The 25,853-nt window shown below is 39.3% G+C and overlaps 1 protein-coding gene across 4 annotated transcripts in view; it reads right to left on the bottom strand.

Moving 5' to 3' along the window:
* TEDC2 (tubulin epsilon and delta complex 2) overlaps positions 1–25,853 on the bottom strand; it is a 1,244,333-nt gene that overhangs the window by 807,085 nt on the left and 411,395 nt on the right. For 3 of the 4 annotated variants that reach the window (XM_044065295.1, XM_044065294.1, XM_044065296.1), the window contains one exon: positions 20,341–20,396. The exons of the other annotated variant lie outside the window; for it this stretch is intronic. In XM_044065295.1, coding sequence (XP_043921230.1) covers positions 20,341–20,396 — 56 coding nt within the window. The remainder of the gene's footprint in view (positions 1–20,340; positions 20,397–25,853) is intronic. 4 annotated transcript variants of the gene reach the window in all.

A 25,853-nucleotide genomic window follows, 5' to 3' on the forward strand; every position in this document is an offset into this window, starting at 1 on the left:
AAGGTTTAAGATTCCATTTGCAGCAACTCAGAGTACCTCTTATGGATCCCACGGAGCCGAGCACAATCCCATTAAAAAAAATCATCCTGGAAATTGTGTCCCCCAAAATAAATTTCTTCAAAGGGAGTATCAGAACTGGTAGATTCCTATTCCACTGACTCATAGTGCAAAGCAGAAGGAATTTGAGAAGAGTACGCATGGGATTCCTCATCAGCATCCAACTCCTCCACAGAGGAATCCTGCTCCCTCTGTCTTTTAAGTGAAGAAGAGGACCAAGGGAGAGCTGGAACAGAAACCCCCTGAGGAGGTTTCAATACCATTAAAGCATTAAACAAAACCTGAGTGAAGGCCTGCCACTCACTATGTGGATCCCTAAGGGTGGGATAAATAATGAGATAAGAATGTGATATAAAAGAACTTGAATAAGAGGGAGTGTATACATATCTGGGAATTGATGAAGGATCCACAATAAAACATGAACAAATGCAAATAAAACTTAGTAAGGAGTACTTTAGAAGACTTAAATTAATCCTGAAAACAGCGCTGACATCTAGGAACAAAATCCAAGCTATAAACCATTTTGCTCCTCCTGTCCTAACTTACAGTTTTGGAGTGACTGACTGGCCCCAAAACTTGTTGGACAGATTAGATAGGAAAACAAGAAGGATGCTTCATGCTCACCAAATGATTTATAAAACTCAGTGCATACCAAGATAATATATTCCCCATTCCGAAGCAGAGATGGGCCTCGTTGAAATCTATTACATGTACAGATCTGCAATCGTGGAACTCATCTGCTGACCTCAAGACCCAAATATAGTGAAAGTTTTGAAACATGAGGAGAATAAATCTAAGATGACTTCCCTGCTTAGGCTAGCATAAGCATATCAGCGTCAAACAGGAATGGAAATCAAACCACATGTGGATAAGGACCAGGCAACAACTGAATGTGCCAAAAAACAAAAGAAAGAATATAAGGTGAAGGACCAGATGAGAAGGCAAGAAATGAGGAAAATGCATAAATACAGTTGCAAGTATAGAAAACTTCTGGAAGAACCTCATGTTGATCAGGAACGAATGCAAGAATGGTTAAGGAGAGGTGAATTTAAACCAAGAAATGAAAGGTTAATACTGGTGGCACAAGACAGTGGGCTGCGTATACATTGGTTTACAAAGTCCATTGAACATGTGGGAGAAAAAGACAAATGTAGGTTTTGTAAAACAAAATTGGAAACAGTTGCACACCTCGTTGCTGGTTGTGACATACTAATGGCAGAAGGACTGTATACTGAAAGGCATAATAATGCGGCGAGACTGTTGCACTGAGAATCGTGCAAACATTATGGTATTGAAGTGACTGAAAAACTGGAAACATGAGCCACAAAGCATCACAGAAAATGATGAAGTGTACATCATATGAGATCATCCATTACCAACACCTGAAAAGATAGATGCTAGAAAAATGGATATAGTGGTCCAAGAAAAGAAGACAAAAGTAGCATTGATCATTGAAATTGCCACACCCAGTGACTAGTGTCCTGCGTACAGAGAGGCACATCATAAAATATCAGAATTTGCAAGCAGAAACGAGAGCAATGTGGAAGAAAGACACCCAGAGAGTTCCAATAGTGGTAGGAGCAAAGGGTCTTATTAAAAAAAAGTCTACAATCCTATTTAGATGTCTACCAATATATGTAACTCTGTACGAACTGCAGAAGGAGTCATTACTGGGCACATTGCGGGTGCTGTGAAGAGCACTTTTGGCTGACACCAAAGAGTGAAACAATACTAATTTCATGAACTTTAATTGAGGTCCATTCCCATCATGGTATTAGAAACCCAAAAGATTTGGAGAAATTAAAAAAGTAGGAGAAACATGTTTAGTTTATTGTTTTTTCTTTAATGAGATGTCTGCCTTGTAAAACGTAGAAGGTTTTGACCCAGGATGGCGTTCAAAACACTAGTAGAGACTTCTTACCTGACTAAAATTTGAGGAACACCCCTAAGCTCCTCGGAAATAATCAACCATGAGTTCCCCTGAACATCCGAAATGGACATCTGCAAAACCTCATCGAACTTACTTAAAGCAGGATCCCTGCCGGCTTCCAACCCAATCTTGGCAGAGGAATCTGACAAAGCCAGGCGAACCTCTGGGCATTCACTTACCTAGGGAGAAATGTCTGGCAGAGAATGTACAGCAAAAGATTCTGGTCTAGGTTTCTTAACCTTCTTCTTCCCTGATGGCTGACCCTCGGGGCGGGAAGTTCCTTCCAAAGTATCTTTAGTGAGAAGCTTATGTCACTGATTCTCCGGATACAATGCTAAGGAAAAGCCTACGGTGCAGAGTTTCTGTACAAAAGCCTGATTGATGGAACAGGATGTATGGTCATGAGAGGTGCTCAGGCAAAACAAACACTGTTCGTGGTGGTCTTTATAGGGAATCTGTCTCCTACACTGGCATTTACCCTTCTAGGATGGCATGAAACCTCAAAAGCAACCAAAAGATAAGAAAAAAAGAAACCCCAAAGGGGCATTTATCTGCAACGGCTTGGAAACCAGAAAAGGAACACAGGCATTCGGACCGACGATCGGGAGATGGTGTTCGGACTGGAGGCAAAGAAGTTTGAAGGATGGTAAGTCTGAACCATCACATTTAAGCACTACACTACATGAGGAGAATACGTGTGACATACAGTGTACCTTAAAGCAACCTAAGGCTTTGGAATACTAGCCGGCCATCAGGCTACCCTTGGTAGGGAATCACAGATGTAAGGAATACTGCAACAGTGACATGAAAAGAGATCTAAAGGATCTTCTCTTAGATGATGCTGTTACAGAATTATCCAGAACTTTAACATTCAAAACAGTTACAGTCCCATCAAAACAAAATGTGTAAAAGCCATACTAGCTCCTTGGCTGACCAGAACAGCAAAACATCTCATGAAACTCAGAGACAAGGCCTGGAATTCCTGGCTCAAAAATAAAACACAAAACAACCCACAAATATTTTGGCAACTCGGAAAGGACACAAAATGCCAAATCAAAATAAGATTAAAAAAATATTACACTAACCTACAATCCAAAAACCTTCAAAACTCAAAGGCATTCTAGTCAACTATAACAAAATCTTCAAACCAGTCCATGACACCTAACTTGAACCCACAGTGCCTAACAATATGGAAAACACTGTCACTCTCTAATATGCACTTTGTAAACTCAGTTTAATCCCTAAATAAAAAAACACACCCCTCCCATCAGCCCCTCCATTCCCAACACCACCTGTGACTCTGCTCCTCTCACTGCAACCAGTTCCCTCTTAAAACTAAAACCCATCATCCTAGCACTCGACAATCTTCCTGCTGAATATCTAAAATGGCTGCTGAGTTGTAGCCTATCCCATTTCCATACTAATAAACTGCTCTATAACAGAATCATATGTCCCAGCACTATGGAAAAAAGTTATATTATACCACTACATAGAAAGCTCTAAATGATACCTATTAAAGATTTATACATAGTGTAGGGGGAAAAAAGCAGTTGGTAACTACTGCTTTACTGCTATCCTGTCCCTCATCTAAAATTCTTGAAAAATGCATTCAATCCCAGCTCTACCAACACCTCGGCCCTCCCAACATTGCTTCTGCCCCAGTCATAGGACTACTGCAACCCTCCTGTATTTAACTAATATTGCAAATACCCATAGGAATGAAGAAAAGCTAGTATCTGCCCTCTTTCTACATCTTTTCAATGCCTTTGGCACAGTCTCACACCCCATCCTCCTACAAAAACTCAGCTCTAGGATTTGATGATGGATCAACAGCTTTCCTGCTTTCTCACAACCTTTCTTCTCTACACTCTCACCTACTCTCCATAATTGACTACTATCCCTCACTTTCCTGCTCACTTCATCCTCCTTGCATTCACATCTAGAATCCCCCCCCCCTCCACCTCCTCCTCTTTCACACTTTCATTCACTTCTAGTTCCATGATAACTCTTTAGTCTACTAAACAGGATCTAACTAGCATACAAAAACTAAAGCATAAAATGATACTGCTTTTGTGCAACTTTATGTCTAACATGAAACTACTTACTAAAGTATACAATGCTCTTAGCCCACTGAAATATACGTCTGTATACTGAATTATGCTCATCTTCTTCCTTTGTTCAAAACAATAATCTGTATCTGTGCCTTAATATACTATTTTAGACTCCATTACTATGCAGACTTTTCAAAATACTATTCAATTACTTTTCTATACCATGTGTAAACGTTTACAAAATGTCTATTTACTAGACTATATATACACACTTATACATTATGTATAAATCTTTAATAGGCATCATTTACAGCGTTTATCTCTGGCCCTCCACTGAAAGGAGGACTCTGTGCCCAGTCAGCTTTTCCTTTTCGGTCAACAAATGTAATCAATAAATAAACTTATTCTGATTAACTCTTGCTCTTTCCCTCATAAATTCCTTCATCTCTATCATTCACAGCTTCACTTCTGGTTGGTAAAAAATGCCTGAACAATATAGAAAACTAAAGAGACTAAACACATTTTCAGTACTTGGAGCTTACTATCCATATTCTTTTTAATCCATACAGCTCAATACTTCATCTTACCATATCCCCTTAAATATAGGTATTGAACCAATTAATGCATGGCTACATACTTTACCACCAAAGCCTTCACTTTTATCTTCATTTACTTTGCATCCTGAAAAAGACTTGAAATGGTCTCAAAACTGTTCCACAGCACCCAATGTATTTTTCCAGATATATCAAGTACAAGGTGATATCTGCAAATAAAGCTAACTTTTCTTGATTACCATAACAGTTATACCCTTGGGAATTACTTATTTTCTTTGTTAATGGCTCTAAGCATAAAATGAATAATGACGGGGAAAGACGACATCCCTGCCTGACCTCTCTGTTCAAAGACAGATTTGCTATACAGGAACCATTCTGTCTTAATTCTTGCCTCCTAATGTTCGTATATCCTCCTTAACATTATTATTCTATCAGGTAATACAGAAGCTATCATCGTCCTACTCATAAAATCCTAGCTATTTCTAATGCTTTTTCAGCATCAAAACTTAAGAAGAGTAGCATTTTGTTACACTCTGCTTCCGCTGGATCATCGTTTTATTAATGTCATATAATGTTTGCATACCCTCCAGAAAACCACACTCTTCCAACTTTCACCAAACACAGGCACTGTGGAGGTAATGTACATAAGCAAATGCAGGTGGAAAGTACACAGTTTATCTTCTCAAAATGATCGTTGCTGCATTCTGAGAAAATAAACCATGTGATTTCCACCTGCATTTGTTTGTGTACATTTCCTCCACAGTGCCTGTTTTTTTTGTTTTTTTTTGTAACTGGTATGCTACTAGTCTTGGGTGGTAGTTTTTTTGGCATTGGGTGTGGTTCCTCTTTTTTGTGTTTAATACTTATGCAACTTTGGCAAGACATTTGCTTTTCTCTTAATGAGCACTTCAGAACCATAGTTTAAGATTAGAATGGGTCTTTATGAAACCAGATCTGAAGGGCCTTTACCGTCTTTGGGTAACACAGTCATCTCAGCCTTCTTCCAAAATGCTGGCACTTCCCTCTTAAAATTACAGTAAACATTATCTTCCAGATCTTTATTGCTTTATTCCTGTGGAAGTCTGGAACTTAGGAGGGAAGAAAGTCTGTTCCTGGAAATTTCCCTGTTGATTGATTACACATCACCATTTTGTATCATCTCTACCTATCTTTGCTATTAATTGTTGAGCCACATCTTCCTCCATCTTCCTTAAATATTTCCATTGATGTCTGTTACTGGTTTCTCCCACCCCTCTGCTTTATTTAACTTTTAATAACATTTCTGAAATATCTTGAATACCACTATAGTGCTCTGGCTAGGTGTCACTGGCTCCTTGTGTCTGGCTACATCTACTTTCTGCTACCCAAATCACTGCAATAAATAATTTTGCATCTAGAGTTATTAAAAATACCTGCTCAGTTGTAAACATTCTAAACGTATGCACATTAAGCAAATACTCCATTGTCTTCCTCTTAGCCTTCTGTAGTACTAGTTCTTGTTCTGCAAGTTTCCTCTTCTGCAATACTTAACACTTTGTCAACCACTCTAAATAATTCCCAATAATTTTCTCACATCTGTCTCTAATTTCTACCATGTTTTTAAGCTTTATTTTCACTTCATCCTATTCACTAGCTATCTTTTCTGAAGTAACTTCTCTCCTCCCTATTAACTTTCAAATCATATCCACTACTTAATCCATAAATCCCTTTTTTATCAGAAGATTAGTAAAGCACCAGTGAATCACTTTTACATTACCACCCTGCATCTTTTTCTTACTTTTTATTAGTAAATGACCCGATACATTTATTGGATGGGTCTCAAAGCTTTCAATTAAATACACATGCTCCTGTGAAATATAATTTATATCTATCTGGCCCTGTTATTGTAATCTTGGGGAGTAATACTTAAATTCTATACGAGCTCCTGCTACTGGATTCACATCTTCTATACAAAATATTCTGATGCACTTCTTCAGAAGATTTATTTTATAGTTTGTTTACCAGGATAGTCCACTGCGCCAAGAAGAGCCTGTTTTCAACGGAGTCCCGGGGGAGAAAACCTCCATGAACAACAATATAATATGAAGACAATGCATTTATAGTTATGTAATACTATTGAAGAACAATGGCATTACACAACATGACAAAAAATCCACGATTGCAGTGAAAATACAATCAGAAAAGCAAAAGGTAAAATTACACACACACACAAATATAAGTCAATTAAAATAAGAAAAATCCATTGGTGCATATTCCTGTTAGATTTGTTACAATGTGAAATAACACAGGGTTGACATTACAGATTTACATGAAATCTTTGCAGAATTAAAAGTAGGATAGGGGATAAGAGGTGTTAATTGTTGACTGTAAGAAGGGTGGGACAATAAGAAAAAACAAGAGTAGAAGTAAATGAGAAAAATGAAGATGGTCATAGTCAGAGAAGCACAGTATGATGATGAGACGAGAGAAGTAAAGGAGTGTGAGAAATATCTACATTCTTCTGGTTTATTTCCTTTTCTAGGTCCCCCAATATAGCCACACTATCACAAATTAGGTTCCAGACCAACCAATATTTCCTGCTGAAAGCTTATTTTATTTCAGTTTGTTAACCAGGGTAGAACACTGACCACAACTGATCAATTTCAGTCTCAGCCTGGTAAAACTGCACACGTACAAAAATATACAATGTAACAACAAAAAGATCACTGCAGTACAGAGCTAAAATGAACGACATAGTGCTGCAGTACACTAAATACCACAAGACAAGCATTACAACACACACAATACATGAAATTACATACAGCCATATACAACTCGAAGTAACTATCACAGAGGCAAACATAATGAGTTGTCCTTCACTACCTCACTCCAGTCTTGCATCTTTGTCCCTTGCTGTCTTTAAGGAAAATATATAGTACTTATTCAACAACACACCCTTCCTCTACCTTAACTGCCAAGGCACTTGTTTGTGTTATGACCCTGTTTTTCCTCTACACCTGTTTATGGTCTGGTGTACCTTCACATTTAAGGTCCTATTTCATGTGCCAGAGGCACTACTTGAATTCTTAGCTCCAAGCAGACAAGAGCCCTTGACATTGCCTTACCTACCCTATGGCAGAGGCAGCTGTGGTGACAGCTACTGCAGAAGTGAAGAAGTGAAACGGGACTACTCACAGAAAAGCTGAAGGTGCAAAACCATCACTATTAACTATCATGCATGCTTTGGAAACTCTGGCTTAACTGGACAAGAGATCTATGCACTGTTATAGCTTGTAGTACTTTCACAGCCTACTGCAGACCCAGTGGATAGAACACTGAATTAGTTACTATGTAAATCATTACAGCCATCAATCATGGTCATCATCCTCATCAACCCCCTTTTCCCCATTTTCTATATGGGGTCAGGGTGCCACATGAAATGTAGCCATCTCTCTCAAATGCCACTCGCCTACATTCAACAGTCATGCCTGTCAGTTGTCTTCTCTCACACAATCCATCCATCCCTTTACTGGACACCCTTGTTTTCTCCCGTCTTCTTCCTGTTGGTTGCAAATCTTCACTAGACTGTCTTCTGCTTTCTTGCACATGTGCCCAAATCACTGTAATCTGTTCTCTTTGACCTTTAATGGAATTGGAGATACCTGCACTTCTACTCTCGTATCCTCATTGTTTCATCTGTCCCACAGTGTGCGTTCCACCAGGAGTCTCAACCACTTCACCTCTAACTTCCTCAACTGCTTTGTCTTCACTGCCCAGGTTTCCGTAGCATACAGAGGTGTAGCTGGCTCAATCAGAAGCCTAGGCCAATTACACAAACTAGCCCCTCCCCACAGGTAGTTAGCTACACTTCTAGTACCACAAAGTAATACTGGTCACACTACTGTTTTATTCACCTTATTTTATGACTTCTTTGGTATTTTTCTGTCACACAGTACCCTTGATGCTTTGTGCCAGATGGGCTGCAGCAAATAAGATTCTAGCTTTGACTTCTTTCCTCCTCAACCATTCCTTCCAGATACTTGAAGCTGTTTAGCTGTTCCACTATTTTATCTCCTCTCAATTTTCAGTTTCTTATGGTTCCCACATTTGCTGCTATTACACTTGTCTTACCCATGCTCAGTTTCATCCTGTGCACCTTCAGTCTTGCATTCAATTCCCTTTCTACTTCACAGGTTCTTAGTTTAACAGGCAAGTACTAGGCTAGCTGCCTAGGTTTGCTGCCATTGTGGGGCATTTTAAGCCTACTTTATTTCCTTTTTGCCCTTTTGATGCTTGAATCAACCTACCCCATTTGGTGTTAGACTGACCTTACCCATCCCATGGTTGATAATTATATATTAACTCAAGTGGGAATACCTGGGATCATAGTATAGATAATTTGAAGGGAATCATCTGTGGGATAAAACAATTAGGAGCTGCCTCTGTCCATTAGTAGTTCAGAGAGTAGTCCTGGGGTAAATTTTCTATTACCCATCCATAAATGCAAGTTGTGCTTGAATACAGACAGAGATGAGGTTTGTTGTTTTTGATGGATGGGGTGTCAGATCTAGAACAGTGGTATTCTCTGTGAGATATGCCTGTCCCTCCAAACCATTATGTTGAAGCTGCAGAAGAGGTTTAGATCCCTGGACATAGTATTTCTGATGCCATCAGACTTGCCGATGTGCAGTATGTCCATCAGTACCGGGTCGTAAAATGTTTTGTATGTCAGACACAGGCCATCTCTTAGGAGTCTGTAGGATACACAGTATAGTGACAGGGCTTTTAGGTAGTCCATGGTGGGCATATTATTTAGGCCTTGCATCCTTTAAGTACAGTATCACTGTGGGCATTACAGTTGTTGCATGTGTCTGGACAGATACATACCAAAGCAGGTGTAAATACTCAATACCTGCCTAATAAGGGCTTAGGTAAAGGAAGAAACGGACGCCTCTAGCTCTAATATTAATCCCCTTGCTTATAAGATGTACAATAACGAAGGTCTTTCTTACAACCATGGGCACATGTTGGTTGAAAATTAGGTCAGTATGCACATAAGTTCCCAAATCCTGAATAACTGAGTCAGCTCTAAGGAGCATATTGTCAGTGTAGTAGTTCTCTGGGATAAATGACTTCCCACAGGATATGATAATGCATTTTTTTGGCATTTAGTTTCAGTCCATAATTCTGGCACCAGTTGTTTGGGACAAACCTTCCTGCAGGATGGCCAAGTCATTTTAGGGAGTCAATAACTGTTCCTAGCTTGCAGTCATCTGTAAATGAAATGGGCTAGAGCCCTTTGGCATTGGGTTTTAATAGAGAAGTAGATGCCATACAGCAGATTTCCCAGCACTGAACCCTGGGGGAATTCCATTACTTCCACTGATCTCTTTGTGGAAGTAGATTCCCTTATTTTGATCTTTGGTGTCCCTTACTTTGATCTCTGTGTCTTATCTGTAAGCCAAGTGGCAAAGCAGCAGGTGACAGACTGGTTTATTCCCAGTTTAAATTTTCTACTATGCTGGAGTGTGGGATGGTGTCAAAAGCCTTGGCCAGGTTGGGGTATGTAGTGGGTACTGTTTTATTTTCATCCATTGTTTGGTGACTCTTTCAAAGAAGTCAAGCACAACAAGCATGCATGACCTGCTCTTGAAAAATCCAAACTGGGATGGATCCACTATTTGGAGGATCCCTATGTCCTTATGATTGGTTCCATGATAACTCTTTCCATGGCTTTACATGTGAGGCTGGTCAGATCTATGAGTCTATAACTGCCTGGGTCTGTGGAAGGTCTTCCATTATGCAGGGGTATAACTTCATCTCTCTGTTCTCTTAATACAAAACATGCATGGATGCTGAGGTTGAACAGTGAGGCTGTTGTCACTTAAGCTGCATCCAGAGATATCATCAGGACCTGTCAATGCAGTACTTTTAGCTTTTGATAGTGCTTTCTTGACGTGGTCTTGTATGATAGCTGGAGGTTACTGGTTTCAGACTTATCTTGTGGAAAAGACGGAAGGGAAAGAGAGGGTAAGGTCTGAGCTGCATTTAATCAGCCAGCAGATTAGTTACATCTTCAGCCTTAGTATAGATAACAACATTCACAATCAGCTCAGCACATTCCACCACTGTTCTTCTGAGATTACAAACATAACTGAAAAAGGACTTGTGACCGTCTTTGGCTTCAGTGGTTATGTTAGCCTCAAGCTTGGCTTTAGTGCATTTTATTAAACGCCTGAGTTTGTTTATTTCACTGATAAGAGCTCTATCATTCTGAGAATTACTCTTCTAACTTTTGGTCAAAATCCTCTTCAATTTATTGTAAACCTTGTTGATATTATGGTTCTACCAAAGGTATTGTTTCTGAGATTTGCCCTGCACTTATTCCTACAGGGTACAGAAGCATCTATGCAGCTAACATGCTGGTACAGCTGGGCAGTGTACATTTCTTCATATTCACTGGAGTTAACTGGGTCTGGTGCAAATTTGAAGGTTGCCAATGTATAACTTTAGAGGAAGTAGTCCGTTTTAGAAATTTCTAAAGGTACCTTGGGTGGAAGGGGTCTCTGGTTTCAATTTTATTTTGAAGGAGATAGCTTTATGGTCAGACCATACAAGGGACAAAGATATGTGCAAAGGATGCTGCAAAATGCTTGCATATTAGTAAGGACAGATTAAAAATGTTGTTCCCCCAGTGGGTACTCTGACTAATTGTTTCAGGGCATTTGTATTGACAAAATTCCAAGAATCTCTTTTCGTGTGCACTAGTGATGGCGTAGTTTCACAGTCTACAGAAAGGGTACTTTAGATCACCAAGGAAAATGCTACTGGGTTTAATACGGAGTAGTTCCAGCTCCTGTATATTAGGCACTGTGGCTTTCTTGGGTCATAAGAGTTCTGTAGCTAGCTGTAATACACGATATAGGACCTTTATGATGGCTATTTGGATATGAAGAAGCTATAGTACATAATTCTACTTTACCAGCCTTGATGAAAGTCTCTTCAGAAAAGACTGAAACCCCTCCACTTTTATACTCCCTCCTGCAGAGTAGCTGGTCTAAATGCGTGGAAGGTGTTACTGTCCTGCACAGCTGGAGTGCTCTCCTCCATTTTAAAACAATACAAACCTCTGTGACCACCAGGGTGATGACGGCTTCTTGTTTAGGCTCAAAGTACTGATCAGTAACACCTTTAAATTTTCCACTCCTTGCTTTGTCATGTTGGCAGGTTTACCAGGTTGGCACTGCCTAAAAAATGCACTATGAGGGCGGATAATATCTTTGTCAATAATCAAGACAGATGCAGGCTATCCCTGATGAAGTTGCATGCTCTGTTGATCAATCCTTCCAGGCTGACAACTACTGGAACCCCTTCAAATAACACCAAAAACTTAGCCAGCTATTGATGCCAATTATTTATTGTTCATATTAGGGCATCATCATTGGAAAATGTAGACTGCTGCTCAATGCTAGGCTCACAACTGCCAGGGGCACAGTTTGAGACCTCCATCATGTCTATCTTAATATGATCCAGGGAAGTATATCGCAACTCACTGACACCAACATATATTATGACAGAGTCACACTGGTACTTGTTGTTCAAGGACGTGGCTGTGTGTGTGATCTGATGGATCCCATCACCAGACAATCAACTAACCATTACTATTACCTTATTTAGCCTGGTAAAAGGTACATCTGTATGTCTTATAAAGGAGCCATCTATAACTAGAAAGTTTGGCTGGGGTAGATGCCTGCCGTAAGGGCCCAGCATACCCGACTTTGGGATTCCTTGTGCTATGTAGGATATAAGGCTTAACTTGCTCAGTATGCTCTGTGAATGTTGTGTCTTGGAGGTCTTTGAGGTTTAGGCAAGTTAATCTTTAGAACCTCAGCATATGTTGGATTATATGTTTCATAATAGCTGTGGTATGGTGTGGTGTGTGGCATACTGCTGATGATTTTGGTGTCCAAGTTTAATGTGTGAGATTTTTGACTGGAAAGACATTATATACATACCTCTCTCACATACTGTGTTATGCTGTTTGTGTAGTAGATGATCGTGGGATAGCATGCAACAATTCTTCCACTGTCTCAAGATACCCAACTCAGACTGGTTATAGAAGTTGTGGGAAGTCCTGGTCCATGACTTCAACAGGACTGACTCGGGAGGGACAGGGGGACTATAACTGCTTGGAGTTTGGTTTGTTTAGGATACTGTATGGGTGTACTTACAACTAAGGAGTGGAGAAATGCCTAGTTATTTGGCAAGGGGTGTACTACAGCTCAATGTGTGCTTATTTGCGCTTGGCACAGGTTATATGAGCCTCAAACTTGGATTTCTAAGGTTGTATAGACTTTGAAAGACTCCTTCAGGGAAAAAAGCTCTTGCATAGACACTCCACTATATAACAAGTCAAATTGCAGTGGTGGACTGAGCACAGCTGCATGCAGCGTTTTATCTACGCTTTTTGATGAAAAGCTCATTTATTGTTCAGGGTTTTCTATACTTCTCAGAGTCTTGAATATAAGACCTTGGGTGGGCACAACTTTGAGCTGGTTGTAGCTGATTAGCTAGAAGGAAATCCAAACAAATAAAGTCAAAAGTGAATATCTGCAATTTCAGAACCTGTAGCAAGTCATAGCTCTCTTTGTCCTATGACTCTGGGCTACAATTAAATAACCCCAGGTAGGTTAGAATTTCAGAAACTTTATAGCTTTTTACAATAGGATAGGGGAAAAACTGTAGTGGTGCACAAAGAGTACAGTGCAAGAGGTACAGCAGTACTTAATGTATCAGTGGGGACTGAGGCAGTCTCAAGAAAGGGGGAAAAATAGTAACAATGCATTGCAATTTTAAACAGTCAAATGATATGCAAAATATAAGACTCCAGTTGAAAAACTAAAATGTAAATAGCTGTAGAAGCACAAATCCTACAGCAAAAATTACAATGCTGACACTACTGCAATCCAAACTACAGTCTAAGGCACCAGACTAGGCAGACATTTACCATTAACACTGTTAATGGTAAAACACAGTAATAAATTACTAAATTAGGCTCAGATCCTGCAATAGTTTTGCAGTTCTCTCACAGCTGCAAATGAAACTACACGACCAAGGTGCAAGACCGAATTCAAAATACAAACAGCTAATTTTCACAAGAGATTCTACATTTGGAGACAGAAGTGCTGTATACGGTATAAACAATGCTCATACACTGCAGTTTTTTGCTGAAGTTCTTGTGCAGAGTCTTTATGTAATGCTACATCATCTGCATACAGCAGATTTACCATCTGTTCCAGCTGACACATTTGCTAATGTAGTCCATCATCAGTATGAACAGCAATGAGCTCAGAGATTAATCCTTATTTACACCCAGTCCCACTGGGAACCACACAGTGATTTTTGTGACTGCATTCTTGTGTTTAGCCTGCACTAATTCTACCAATGTTTCCAGGACTTCAGACCATTACAGGACTGCCAAATTACCTTTCTTGGGACCTTGTCATATGCTCTCTCCAAGTCTAGGAATGCCCACTTGGCCATTTTCCTCATCTCTAGCTTTTGTTCAATTATCTGTCTCACTACAAACATCTGGTCAGTTGTGCTACATGCTGACCTGAATTCAAACTGCTCACATCTGATCAGTTGTGCTGTATCCTGGTCATCTCCCATCTCACTTTCTACTATTCTGATATTCGTTTATCAGTCACCCTCTCTAAAACTTTCCTGCTGTGCGACAGAAATTTCAGACCTCTGTACTGCCCATAGTTGTTAATGTCTCCCTTGTCTTGTACACAGGCACTAGAATGCTTATTCTGCAGCCCTCTATGATGTGCATTTCTGTCCATACTGCTATGAGTATTCTTTGGAGCTATTTTCCCCTAACTCACCCAACATCTTGACCATATCTGCTATGACCTCATCTTAGCTTGCTGCTTTCACTGACTTCATTTTCCTTAGTGATGTTCTTACTTTTAAGGTGGGTTCCTCCTCTTCTTTCACTGCAGATTATATCTGGGGTAGTACAGCTTATTCAGGGATTTCTTCAATCAGAAGTTGATGGAATGACTCCTTCCATCTGAATTTGATATCCTGTGGCCTGGTAAGCAGGTGGTTTCTGTCATCCCTTATGAAGCGAGTCTGACAACAATCTTTTTTTTTTATTCATGTCTCTGTATTGTAGCCTGTTACAGTTTCTTTGTAGAATCTGCTGAGTCACTCTCTAGAAGCTGATTAAGTGCCTCTGATGCCATGTTCTTTGCTTCTGCAACTGATATCTTAGCCTCTTCGCTAGCCAACCAGTATTTCTTAGCTTGGTCTGTCGTTTCCCCCTCCCAATTTTCCTCGACTCCTCCTTTACTTTAATGACTTCCTGGACCTCTGCATTTCACCACCAGTTTTCCTTATGTACCTTGTATTCATACCTGGCATGGCTGCTTAACTATTCTAAAGCTCTCACACAAGCTGTTTTATGGTGCTGCCATTCTTCTTCAACTCTACCTATTTCCTCTTTTTCCTGAGGAGCTAAAACTCTGACTATTTCCTTGAACTCCTGCACTTTCTTTCCAGTCAACTTCCAAGTCTACAGCCTAGTCTCTGTTGATTTTAGAGCCTTCTCTGACCACTGCTTGCTGCCAATTGTGGCAACTAGTGGTTTATGCTGTGGGCTGACTGCTTCACTGGGGAGGACTTTGCAACCATCGATTCTACCCCACTGTCTTTTCCTTACTAGGATGAAGTCTACTTCAGTTGCATGCTGGTCACTCTCGTATATGATGTCATGACTAATGCTCTTGCTGAACCATGTGTTGGCCAACATCAATCCATTTGCCAGACAAATGTCTAGAACGGCCTCCCCTTCTTTATTCCAGTTATCCCACCCATGTGGCCCAAGCAGTCCTCATATCAAGCTTTGGCTGTCCCAATATGTGCAATCAGGTCCCTCATTATCAAAACCAACATGTTGTCCTGCTTTATCAAGTAGGTCCTACATCTGTCTGAATTATTTGCCTATCACAACTCTATGAGGCATAGGCTAAAATTATGAATACTACTTTATCCGTACATAGTAGTCTGATTGCAATGAGTCTATCATAAATCCTTAGAATATTCATCTCTATCTTCAGAAGCCCCTCTCTCATCCACAATTCCTATAACATCTGTAGTATGCCCCCCCCCCCCCCAGGTAGTACAGTCTGGATCCCAAGCCAAGTGGCTTTACTGCACGGTCCTTCTATCTTGTCTCCTAGATACATAGGATGTCCAGCCTCCTCCGTATCATCATCCACCTCCAAACTGCATCTTGTCAGTGAACCTACATTTTGTCGACAATCCTTAGTCTATATTTGCACCACAAGCTGGGAACTTAGAAATTCTTAAGAGATCTGTCCTTTTTTCATTTAGACATGGTGACAAAGGGGATGCTGCCAGCCCTATCTGGAATTTTGTAAATAATTATATGTTATTGTGAATATCAACATGATACTTATAGGATGTTTGTGTTACAGATGTATTAGAACTGTATGTCATATAAGATGGTTTGTACAGACGTGGTATCGAGATATTTTGTAAAGTACTGAGTTTAAAGATGTAGCCACAGTGTGCCTTGCTGGAAGAAAACAGAAATGTACATGCACTGTTGTAACTGTTTAAATCTATATCTTAACAATGAAAACTGGAATACAACAGGTTAACTTCAGAAAAATAGCTGAAATTAAATTACCTTATGGCAGCAAGGAAAGAGTGTGTCTAAAACTAGAGATTTTCTGTACTGTTCTGGAAGTGTTTTATTGTTTTATGACCTCCACCACATGCCAAAGATCTGAGGAAAAGCCCTTGTCTATGTATTTTCACAGGCAGATGCTAAATGCTACCAGATGCCATCAGTGGTGGTTTTGAGCCTGAGATAAAGTCAGATGACAAGCAATGATGTCATTCTGCAAGTTATCCCAGCAGTAACATTTGAGATAGCAATTTGGGGAGTCTTAGTGAGAGATTGCGTCCTGTATTCTGTCTTGGACCTAGCAACAACTAAATAAGGCCCATTCACCACACACTTGCCTTGCTCTGAAGTAAGTTTATTAGAGTATAGAGATTCTCTTAGATATAGTCAGGAATACAGCAAAGCTTAATTTAGAGTTTTTTCTTTATTTATTTGAGATTGTCCTGCAATGTTGTTTTAAATATTTCATGTGCCTTTGAACTCTGATGTTACTGTGATTATATACAGAATATTTTCGTGTTCTTTTGTGCATTTCTTTGTGCCGGGATAAATGGGGAAGGTTGCGTCAGGAAGGGCATCTGGCGTAAAACTTTATCAAATAAATTTCATGCGGACACCAGTACAGGAAGAAATGGAAACAGGTGATCCGCTGTGGCGACCCCTAATTGGAACAGCCGAAAGAAGATGATTTTCTTGTTCTTTTGTTAATTATTATTAAATACATTTAAACCTTTCATTGTGGCTGATCTGTCTAGAGATACGTTGTAGCACTGGGATCTCAAACAACTATGAGACACCAGCTTACAAAATCTTCCTTGAGCAACACGTGTGAACAATCTTTTATGTGAATGTCAGTGACCGAAAACATGACAGGAATTAATAAAAACAAAGCTGCAATAGAATGCAATATCTGACTAAAAAGGCATCAGCTAAGATAAGATAGTGCTTATGTATAATTCTCCCTCTATCAAGGCATAATTATCAATATGAATAAATACTTATATTGAAAATAATTCCTCTAATAGTCAGATGTAAACCAGCTATAAGATTTTGCAATGGTTCTTAGAACTGTCAGTTCAGCTTGCTATTAGAGAAAAAATAGCATGAAAACGTCACAGCAGACTGGAACAAGGGTCACACACTGACACACACTGATGAACTCTTAACAGCAGGGAATGACTCTTCTATTAGAAGTTTCATAAATATGCATTAATCAGTAATTTTCTATCTCTATCAAAACATTCCTAAACCATACGTGCAAGGAATAAACAGAATGTAAAATGCATGCTCTGCAAAATGTACATATATGTTACAAACATCAAAGAATACGAAAATGTATATTCTTCTATTTCATACGTACTCTATAGAATGAAGGTCAGGAACAGATGATGTGCCTTGCATATATGTACTGCAGGTTTTATGTGAAGTTTTTATTTCAGCTTTTGATTGTTGCAAACTTTCATTAATTCTGAATTATTTAACAGTAACAACAATAAATACTCTATCAGAAAGGTTAGATAATTAATAAGACATAAGGCTAAGCAATAAATGCTTGCAACTGTCTTAACAGCACTTTTGAAAATAACTGCATGACCAGATTAGGACAGTATGTCTAAGGAGGCAGGACTACATCTTTCAAGAGTATACAAAGTCCTGTGCTCGCTTGTAATCTTTGTCAGATATATGAGAAATAAACTGTACTGACCCAACTGGAGTGCATTGCTTGCTTATCATTTCTTTTGTTTATTCTTCTAACTGCCTGTATTTTTCCTCATAGATGCAGTGCTTGTACATAGTAGTACAAGACATTTAAGTTCTGAGAGTACTTGCATATTTATTTGGTGACTCTGTGGTCCACATCGACTTGTGGCACAGAGGGATAAAGCCCTTACTGTGCCCCAGATGACCCAGGTTTGAATAGCAGCATTGGAAGAACTGGACTGGGAGGAGGATGGCAGTGAGTGGCTGACTCAAGCTCGCCCATACTGCACAGAGGAGGTCTGCATAGGCTCACTGCAATAGCAGCATTAAGAGCTAGGTCAGCTCCTCACTGCAAGCAGTGTACTGCATACCCCTCATGTAGGCAGCAGTTACAAAGCTCACAAGGCTGCTGCAAGGTGGGAGAGGGTTAAAGCACAATCCCTGTTTGCAGTATGATGCTGCACTGATGTCCATAATCTCTTCACTGGCCACAGACATGGATAGGGCTGAGCTCCAGTGAGGCAAAGGCAAGTACAGTAGACCTAATGAACAAGGAGATGAGCTGGTGGCAGATGAAGGAAGAGAGCACAAAAAAGCCCCAGACGCACCCCAGATGACTCAAGTTCGACTAGTGGTGCTGGATGGACCAGCAAAGGGGAAAACAGAGAATGTCTTTAGCTAGACACCGCAAGACATCTTGGAGGAAGACCGCTGCCTGTCTCACTGTAGGAATGCCAGTATATCACCCAGAACAAGGAGCCCAGCATGCTCATGCTTCACCTTGGGAAGCCATTTAGCCAGCCGACTGCGAATGGATGAATGCCTGCTTGCACCTCAAAACAGCAGGAACTGTGTAACATGCAAGCTGCCGAAGGGTGGGAATAAGCACAGTCTACAGGATCTGCACTCTGCCCCACTCCCTGACATCAGACTTGCATCTCCAGCAGGAAGGTAAGGAGCTATAAAGCACCTGTCCATGTTGACTGAGTAAATGGGAAAATGGACTGAAGAAAAAGGGAGCCACTGGGCAGATCCTATGAACTAACAAGCAGCTGTAAACCAAAACTAAATCCATCCTTCATTTTTTCAATGATTGCTTTAGCCACTTTGTGGTTATGGGAAGCCCAAGCCAATCCCAGTAAGCAAAAGGTTAAACACAGAAGTTTGTCTTGGACTGGATTCCCAGTCCTTTGCAGCTAATCAAAATTTGTAATAACAATAACAGTGATAACAAAAAAGAAAACTCAAACTTATCTCAGCTGAAGTTGCAGGACAAGCCAGTTTATAGAGTCTTCCCTGTCTCACTACTGCAATCAGTCCACTGAAATCCAGTTTGAAAATTTGAAAGACAATTTTGATTTCCACAGCAAACCAGATTTATACTTTCTACACTGTCAAATACAAAGGATGACAATATGTCTCAAATCTTAGTGAAGCAAACTTGGGAATATGATTAAGTAACTGCCTCTCTGGTTTCAGGTATAGCTTCACTGTCTTTTTGTAATGGCTGACAGGGACTTCCATTGACCATCTTGAATTTATTTCAGAGGTGACTGCAGAGATGATGGGAGTCTAGGTTTAGATAAACATGTATACACAATTAGCACTGCACATCTTAAAGCGCGCAAGGCACTCTATGAAAACAGACATACATCTCAGCTTTTCCACAACCTGCCATCTCTTCAGGCTATTTGGGATAGTGCGTTTCCATCTTTTCAGGTTAGTTACTACAGAGCTGCACTTGGACAGAGTCAATCAGAAGAGATGAATGGTGGTGATAGACTCAAAGTTAAATGGAAGTATTAAATGGAAGTAAAGAACAGAGAGAAGAAGCATAAAACAAATATGTAAAAACTTGGGTTTTGTGTGTGTGTGTGTGGTGTACCTGGGAGGGGGGCTTATAAAACATATATGTAAGAAAACTCTGAAATGCTATATAGTTTATAGTCTCTAAAATCCACAGGTTTCTCATTTTAGCAACAGTAAAACAAACACTGGTAATTAAACTACACAGGGAGATAGCTGTTTTCTGTCATATTTTCCTTGATGCATGTAAGCATCACAGATAAGAACATTTCAAACGGTGCATTTAGTATCAAAGCCAAACTCTCCCTCTTGATCCAGTGTCATCCGCACCTAATATGTGCTTGAAGTGCACACAGATCTACTAAAGCTGAAAAATGAGACTTTAAATGGTAACCTTAATATTTTTTACCACTTCTGACTGAAACATCGCAAAGGAAAATCAATTACACTGCAGACTAGATTAACAGATTACACAGAATATTAACAATCATGTTTTCTTAGTGCACTCCAGTAGAATATTGATTGTCAAAACATCCTTACCTTGTGCAATACTACCAGAAGGATCTTCTGGTGGATTTTCTGGAAACTTTAATTTCCTACACAAATGACAGAAAAAAATAACATTTTGTTTTTTGATGAGCTGCATAAAAAATTCCTAACCTTTAAAACTACTCTGTTACCCTGACTTGCAGAAACCTTGTTCTATACCTACTGTCTTACTGTCCCGGGCTATACTCCGGTTTATTACAGGTAGTTTGACAGTCACAAAGACTAAAGAAGAAATACAGAGCTGCATTCTTCCTCTTAACGAGAAAGGTGCACATCTACAAGGAACACAGGTTCACTGCCAGTGTTTGTGTGGATCCCTAAAGTCAGATCCTAAAACTGACACTTCATTATACAACTATCATAATCCTTACAAGTTTACATGATTTCGCATAGTCGTGCCACAACTTACTTAGCATTAAGCAAGTCAATGGAGTTAGGAGCTAAACTGATTTCAAGTTATATCATCATCCTGGAATCAAGTCTTACACAACATTCCACCACTAATTTGGGATTCTCTGTAAACACACGCATGCACGCACACACATTTTCTGGACAAAAGGATCAATCTAAATGTCATCCCTCAAAGTTTAGTTCCAATCCCTGCCTCCACAGCATTCCCCTAATACTTGGAAATAAGACTGTCATTTCTTCATAACACAGAAATGATACAGAAGGTCAAGAATACGGCTACAGAACGCTACTACTTCTATAAACAAGTCAACTGGCTTTCCAGGTACATCTACTATACCTACCGGCTATAACTTAAGCAGAATATTCTGTAAAAGGGTTACACTATAGTGCAGCTACAGAAAGGGACAAAACTAAGACTAAATTAAGGATTAAACAGTTAGTAGAAGTATGTTCCTAAATATAACTATAGTGGAACATGCAAGGAGAATAATACATCTGAAGTACTTTCTCTGTGATGACTCTTTGAAGAAGAGAGAACATTCTCTTCACACCTCAACAATAATACATACAAGGCCCCAATCTAGACACTATGACTCAGAGGGGTTGCAGTCTTGCCTCCAAAGGACACAAGTCTTGAAAATCACAAGGAACATGAAAAGTGAGGCCTTCAAGTAACATGCAAACATATTTACAAAAGGAATAAGAACAAAGAACAAATTCCTCACGGGTTATTACAGGGCAAATGTAAGGTACTACAGGATATACCATGTGAAGATTAGAAACAATGTCCTCTTATCTGTAAGAAGTTGGCCTACACAGATACTAAGAAAGGCTTGGGACACAAACTCATTTCAAATTTTGCACATAGTAAAACACTGATATGTTACCTATGGCACCTGAAGATATAACATGCCCCTGTAAAGTACAGGGCTAACAGAAAGACAGAGCTGTGGTCAGCCTGAAAATTGCCTTGCAATAAAACTAAGTGGTCTTGCAGAAAGTGGGTGCCAGCATAGACAATTTGCCAGTCAGCATGTCCATGATGCAATACCACACAAAAAATAATCTGGCAAGGATAATCTTTCAATTAGATAAAAATTACCTAAGGAATGTGCTGGCAACAGTTCATGGTCACTCTTATTACCCCATAGGTGCTGAGCGGAGAGCTGAAAACTCTGCAGATAAGAATTCAGTGTAGTCAGTAATTACAGAATGCTACAAGGTGCCTGACTAATAAAATTGCAAATATCCCTGATACAACATCCAAGTTATTTTTATGAAATAACCACAGGTTTTGGGTTGGGCAGAAAAATTGAAAAGCCTTACCACTGTGGCACCCATAAACAGCACAGCACCAAAATTAATATAACCTGGCAATTAGGTAAACTGGTTATAAACTTACCATAATTCTGGGTTTTAGCAATCCCAAGTCCATCCACTTTGACTGATGAGAAGATCTACTTCAACAGCTTCTGCAGATTCTGAGCTCCTCCCTTCTCCCACAGTGTACCAAAGTCCTCTCACAGCCCACAGATAGAGTAAACCAATTAATATAAAGAACAGTAGAGAGGGAATAAAATGATTGGAAAAGAGGTTTCAGGAACAGATCTACCAGATCTGTCTGGAAAGCCAATACATAATCTGCAGGGGGAATGTGGGTGGGATGTCAAAGTGGATGGAAATTATGATTAAGCACAACAACAATCAAATAAGCAGCTTCACTGATGAAATAGCGATTCTGGACAATATTACAGATGATGTTAACTTTGATCAATACAGGGTACAACATTTGCACATTTTTCATTCTACTGATGTCCAACTAGCTAAGCTGTAAGAGAGAAAGATGAGAAAAATACAAAGAGACGAGCTTGATTACATTAACAACAAAGCATACCCCCTTCCTCCTCTATCACAGCAATACTAATTGGCCTGACATCATGCCATCACATCACGTCCAGAGAGAAATTGATGGTTAGATGGAAGGTAATTCTACCAAGTCTCCTCTAGGCTATCCTGCACTCTGACAATCAGAATGCCTGAAGGGCAAGCAGGAAGAACAGCAACCACAGTGGCAGAAGTACACTCACAGAACAAGTTGAGAACATGGGGGAATCCTAATTTGAGGAAGAACAATTGGAGACGATAATATAACCAACAAATTATTTATGGCATGAAGAACACTACCAACTGGTGACTAATGAAACAGGTGATTTTAACATCTACAATTTTAGTTCTGTCCATTTGCAACAATAACACGCAAATATTTTGTCTAAAGGGTGTACCTTTGTTATTAGCAAAAGGCTTAATGTAGTAGAAGCATTAACATACTTGCAACTCTACTTTAGAATGCTAAATTTGAATTTTATCTGGTGCCGATGTTACCACTGACAGAACATTGAAACTCACTAGTCTATTTAATCCTTCACATCACCAGTCACTGCAAATGTTCGAATAAATATGAAAGTTGGACTTTAGAGCAAAGTTGGGCAATAATACTTTAGCCCACAAAAACAATACAAACTATAACATCAGTTTAGAAGAAAAGCAATTGCTACAGGACTTAAAATCATGTGATATACAGACTATGAAACCGGACAAGGGAGGGAGGCTATTATGGACAATATAGAATATGAAGAAAAAAATATATGCTATTTTGTTTAAGCATGCTTACAGGCAGGTATCAAAGAATGATTTACACATAGCTTACAATAAGATTTATACAACACTATATGATTTACTTATCCAAGAACAAATTACCTTTGACAAATACAATTTTTTAAACATGAAGCACCCCACTACACCAACAAATTTCGGAGTGTCTAAATTACATAAAAATTTAAGCAATCTACTAATGCGCCCCATAGTGGATGCAACAAACTCCATCACATCCCCCACTGCAAAATTTCTTGACTTTCACCTGAAAAAGGATGTACAAAAGACTCCTTATCTCTCTTTGGCAAGATTGTTCCAAGTTTTTACGTTGGCAAAACTGAGCATATCTGTATGAACACCAATACCAAATTAAGAACATAAACAACACAAATGAATTAAGTAAACACATTTTACTTTATCCCAGTCATTCCTTGAAGTTCATCATAGTGGATCAAGTAAAAATTAGCCCAAGAGAAGGTCCTTGGGGATTATTGCTTGAAAAAGATTTAAAATGGCAGATGCTTTTAAATGTGAACACTCCCCCTGGATTAAACAAAATGGCTTCCATAGTAAGAAAATCTGTCACTGTGTTTGTAAACACTATGCCTTTTATCATATCATGTGATTTTTTTTTTTTTTTTAGCTTTATAAGTAATTAATGTTCACCACACTGACAAGTATTGGCATTTACTAAGACAAAAGCACTCATCTTTCTGTGCTTATATTTCTATGCTCCTTTCTTCTGTCAAAATGATACACTTAAGAGAAACACTCTTAAACAAATACTTATCGGGCGCACCCTATAATACTATCCAGGCTTAACAGGAGCAGAGGGATGATGGTCTGAAAGTTGAAAGACGAAATGTGTAGCCTTTGGAGATTATGCTATTCACTCAGATGTCTTGTGTGATGAGCAACCAAGACTCTATGTGAAGAGGTAGTTGTCCCCTTCCCCCAACCTACCTTCAGACTGGAGCAGTTGGGCAAGTCTTCAGGAGTGCTGTGGTGGTTTCTCACAAAGTGTGAGGTAGGGCCACTAAACCTCCTCTGTCCAAAAAGCATCATCCATTAAACTAATTACCTCTACCACATCTATCCCTGTCTGAAAAGGAGTCAAAGAAGACACTGGGAAACTGAGATTTGTGACTTTTTTTTTTTTTAAGAAGGACTTGAGGATTTTTCAAAATGATTTCCTAACAGTCAGCATTTTACCTTTCTGTTCACATTGGTGCAAAGAGCAAGGACATATCATAGGGGCATTAACAACTAATGGTTTGAAGTTGTCCACAAAGTCACACAAACATAGCCAGGCATGGCGATGCATGGCATTGCCTGTGTTCACTGCCCTAACCCCTCTATCTTCAGCATTGTATAGCAGTGTCTTGGAAAAGTTGGAAAGACAGTATTGTAGCCAAGTGGACTCTAGTTTGGAGTACGGGTGTGAAGTCTTCCCCAAAGAATCTATCATCTGCTCAGCTAGGTCTCTCTGGAACCTCTTCAGAAAGTTCACTTAGTGGCAGACACCACAAAAGAGTCCACAAGAGGGCCTTTGCTCCAATAAGGTCGGTCTTTATGTTGGTGCAAAATCTTACAAGGCTTTAGGAGTATACATCTGCAATAACAGGCTCATTCCATGTCCTCTTTTCCATCACACAGTTCATACTGTTTGTGGAATGGACCACCTAGGACATAAAAGGGACAGCTCTGAATGCCTTAAATAAAAACTCATCTGGGGAAGGGTGAGTCAGTAGCACAAGTACCCCTCTGACAAATCAAGACAGCTATTCTATCTGATATAATATGCAATTCAAATATAGTTTTATTACTGAGACTTGGCTGAATGATGACTGTAACCCTACTCTTTCTGCTTTTTTTTTTTTCAATCTGAATTTAAGATTTTCCACCATTTTTGATCAACTTGCATAGGAAGTGGTGCAGCTATTATTTACTGTGACAGTTTGAAATTTAGTTATAGCTTAATGGTGTCATGTAACTCATCTGAATTTGCTTTAGGTCTTTGTTTGTCATGTGGATGTCCATTATATACTGTCCTCCAGGTAATTACTGATTATTTTTTGCAAGAGTGGGTAGACTTCTTACTTCACGTACTATTATACCCATGTTGGTTAATTGTTGTTGATTTTAACAACAGAATTGATTATATATCTATCGCTTTTGTTTGTTCAATAGTTTTTTTTTTTATCTATTATGAATGGCTTTGGTCTTAAACACCATACTGATTACTCAACACGGTTTCAAGGACATGTTCCTGACCGTGTTTTTCAGCCTGATGTTTCTTCATCTAATCAGTCTAGTGATGTGGTCTGTTCAGTCTCATGTTAGTTTTAATATTAGTTCTTCAGTTCTTTGTTTTACTGATGTTTCCTTGGTTTTATGTCAAAGGATCTCTGCAATTTCTACTGATTCTTTTCTTTGTTATT

This window comes from Protopterus annectens, chromosome 3.part0 (assembly GCF_019279795.1).
Source record: "Protopterus annectens isolate FY-2018-M chromosome 3.part0, PAN1.0, whole genome shotgun sequence".
Lineage (NCBI taxonomy): Eukaryota > Metazoa > Chordata > Ceratodontiformes > Protopteridae > Protopterus > Protopterus annectens.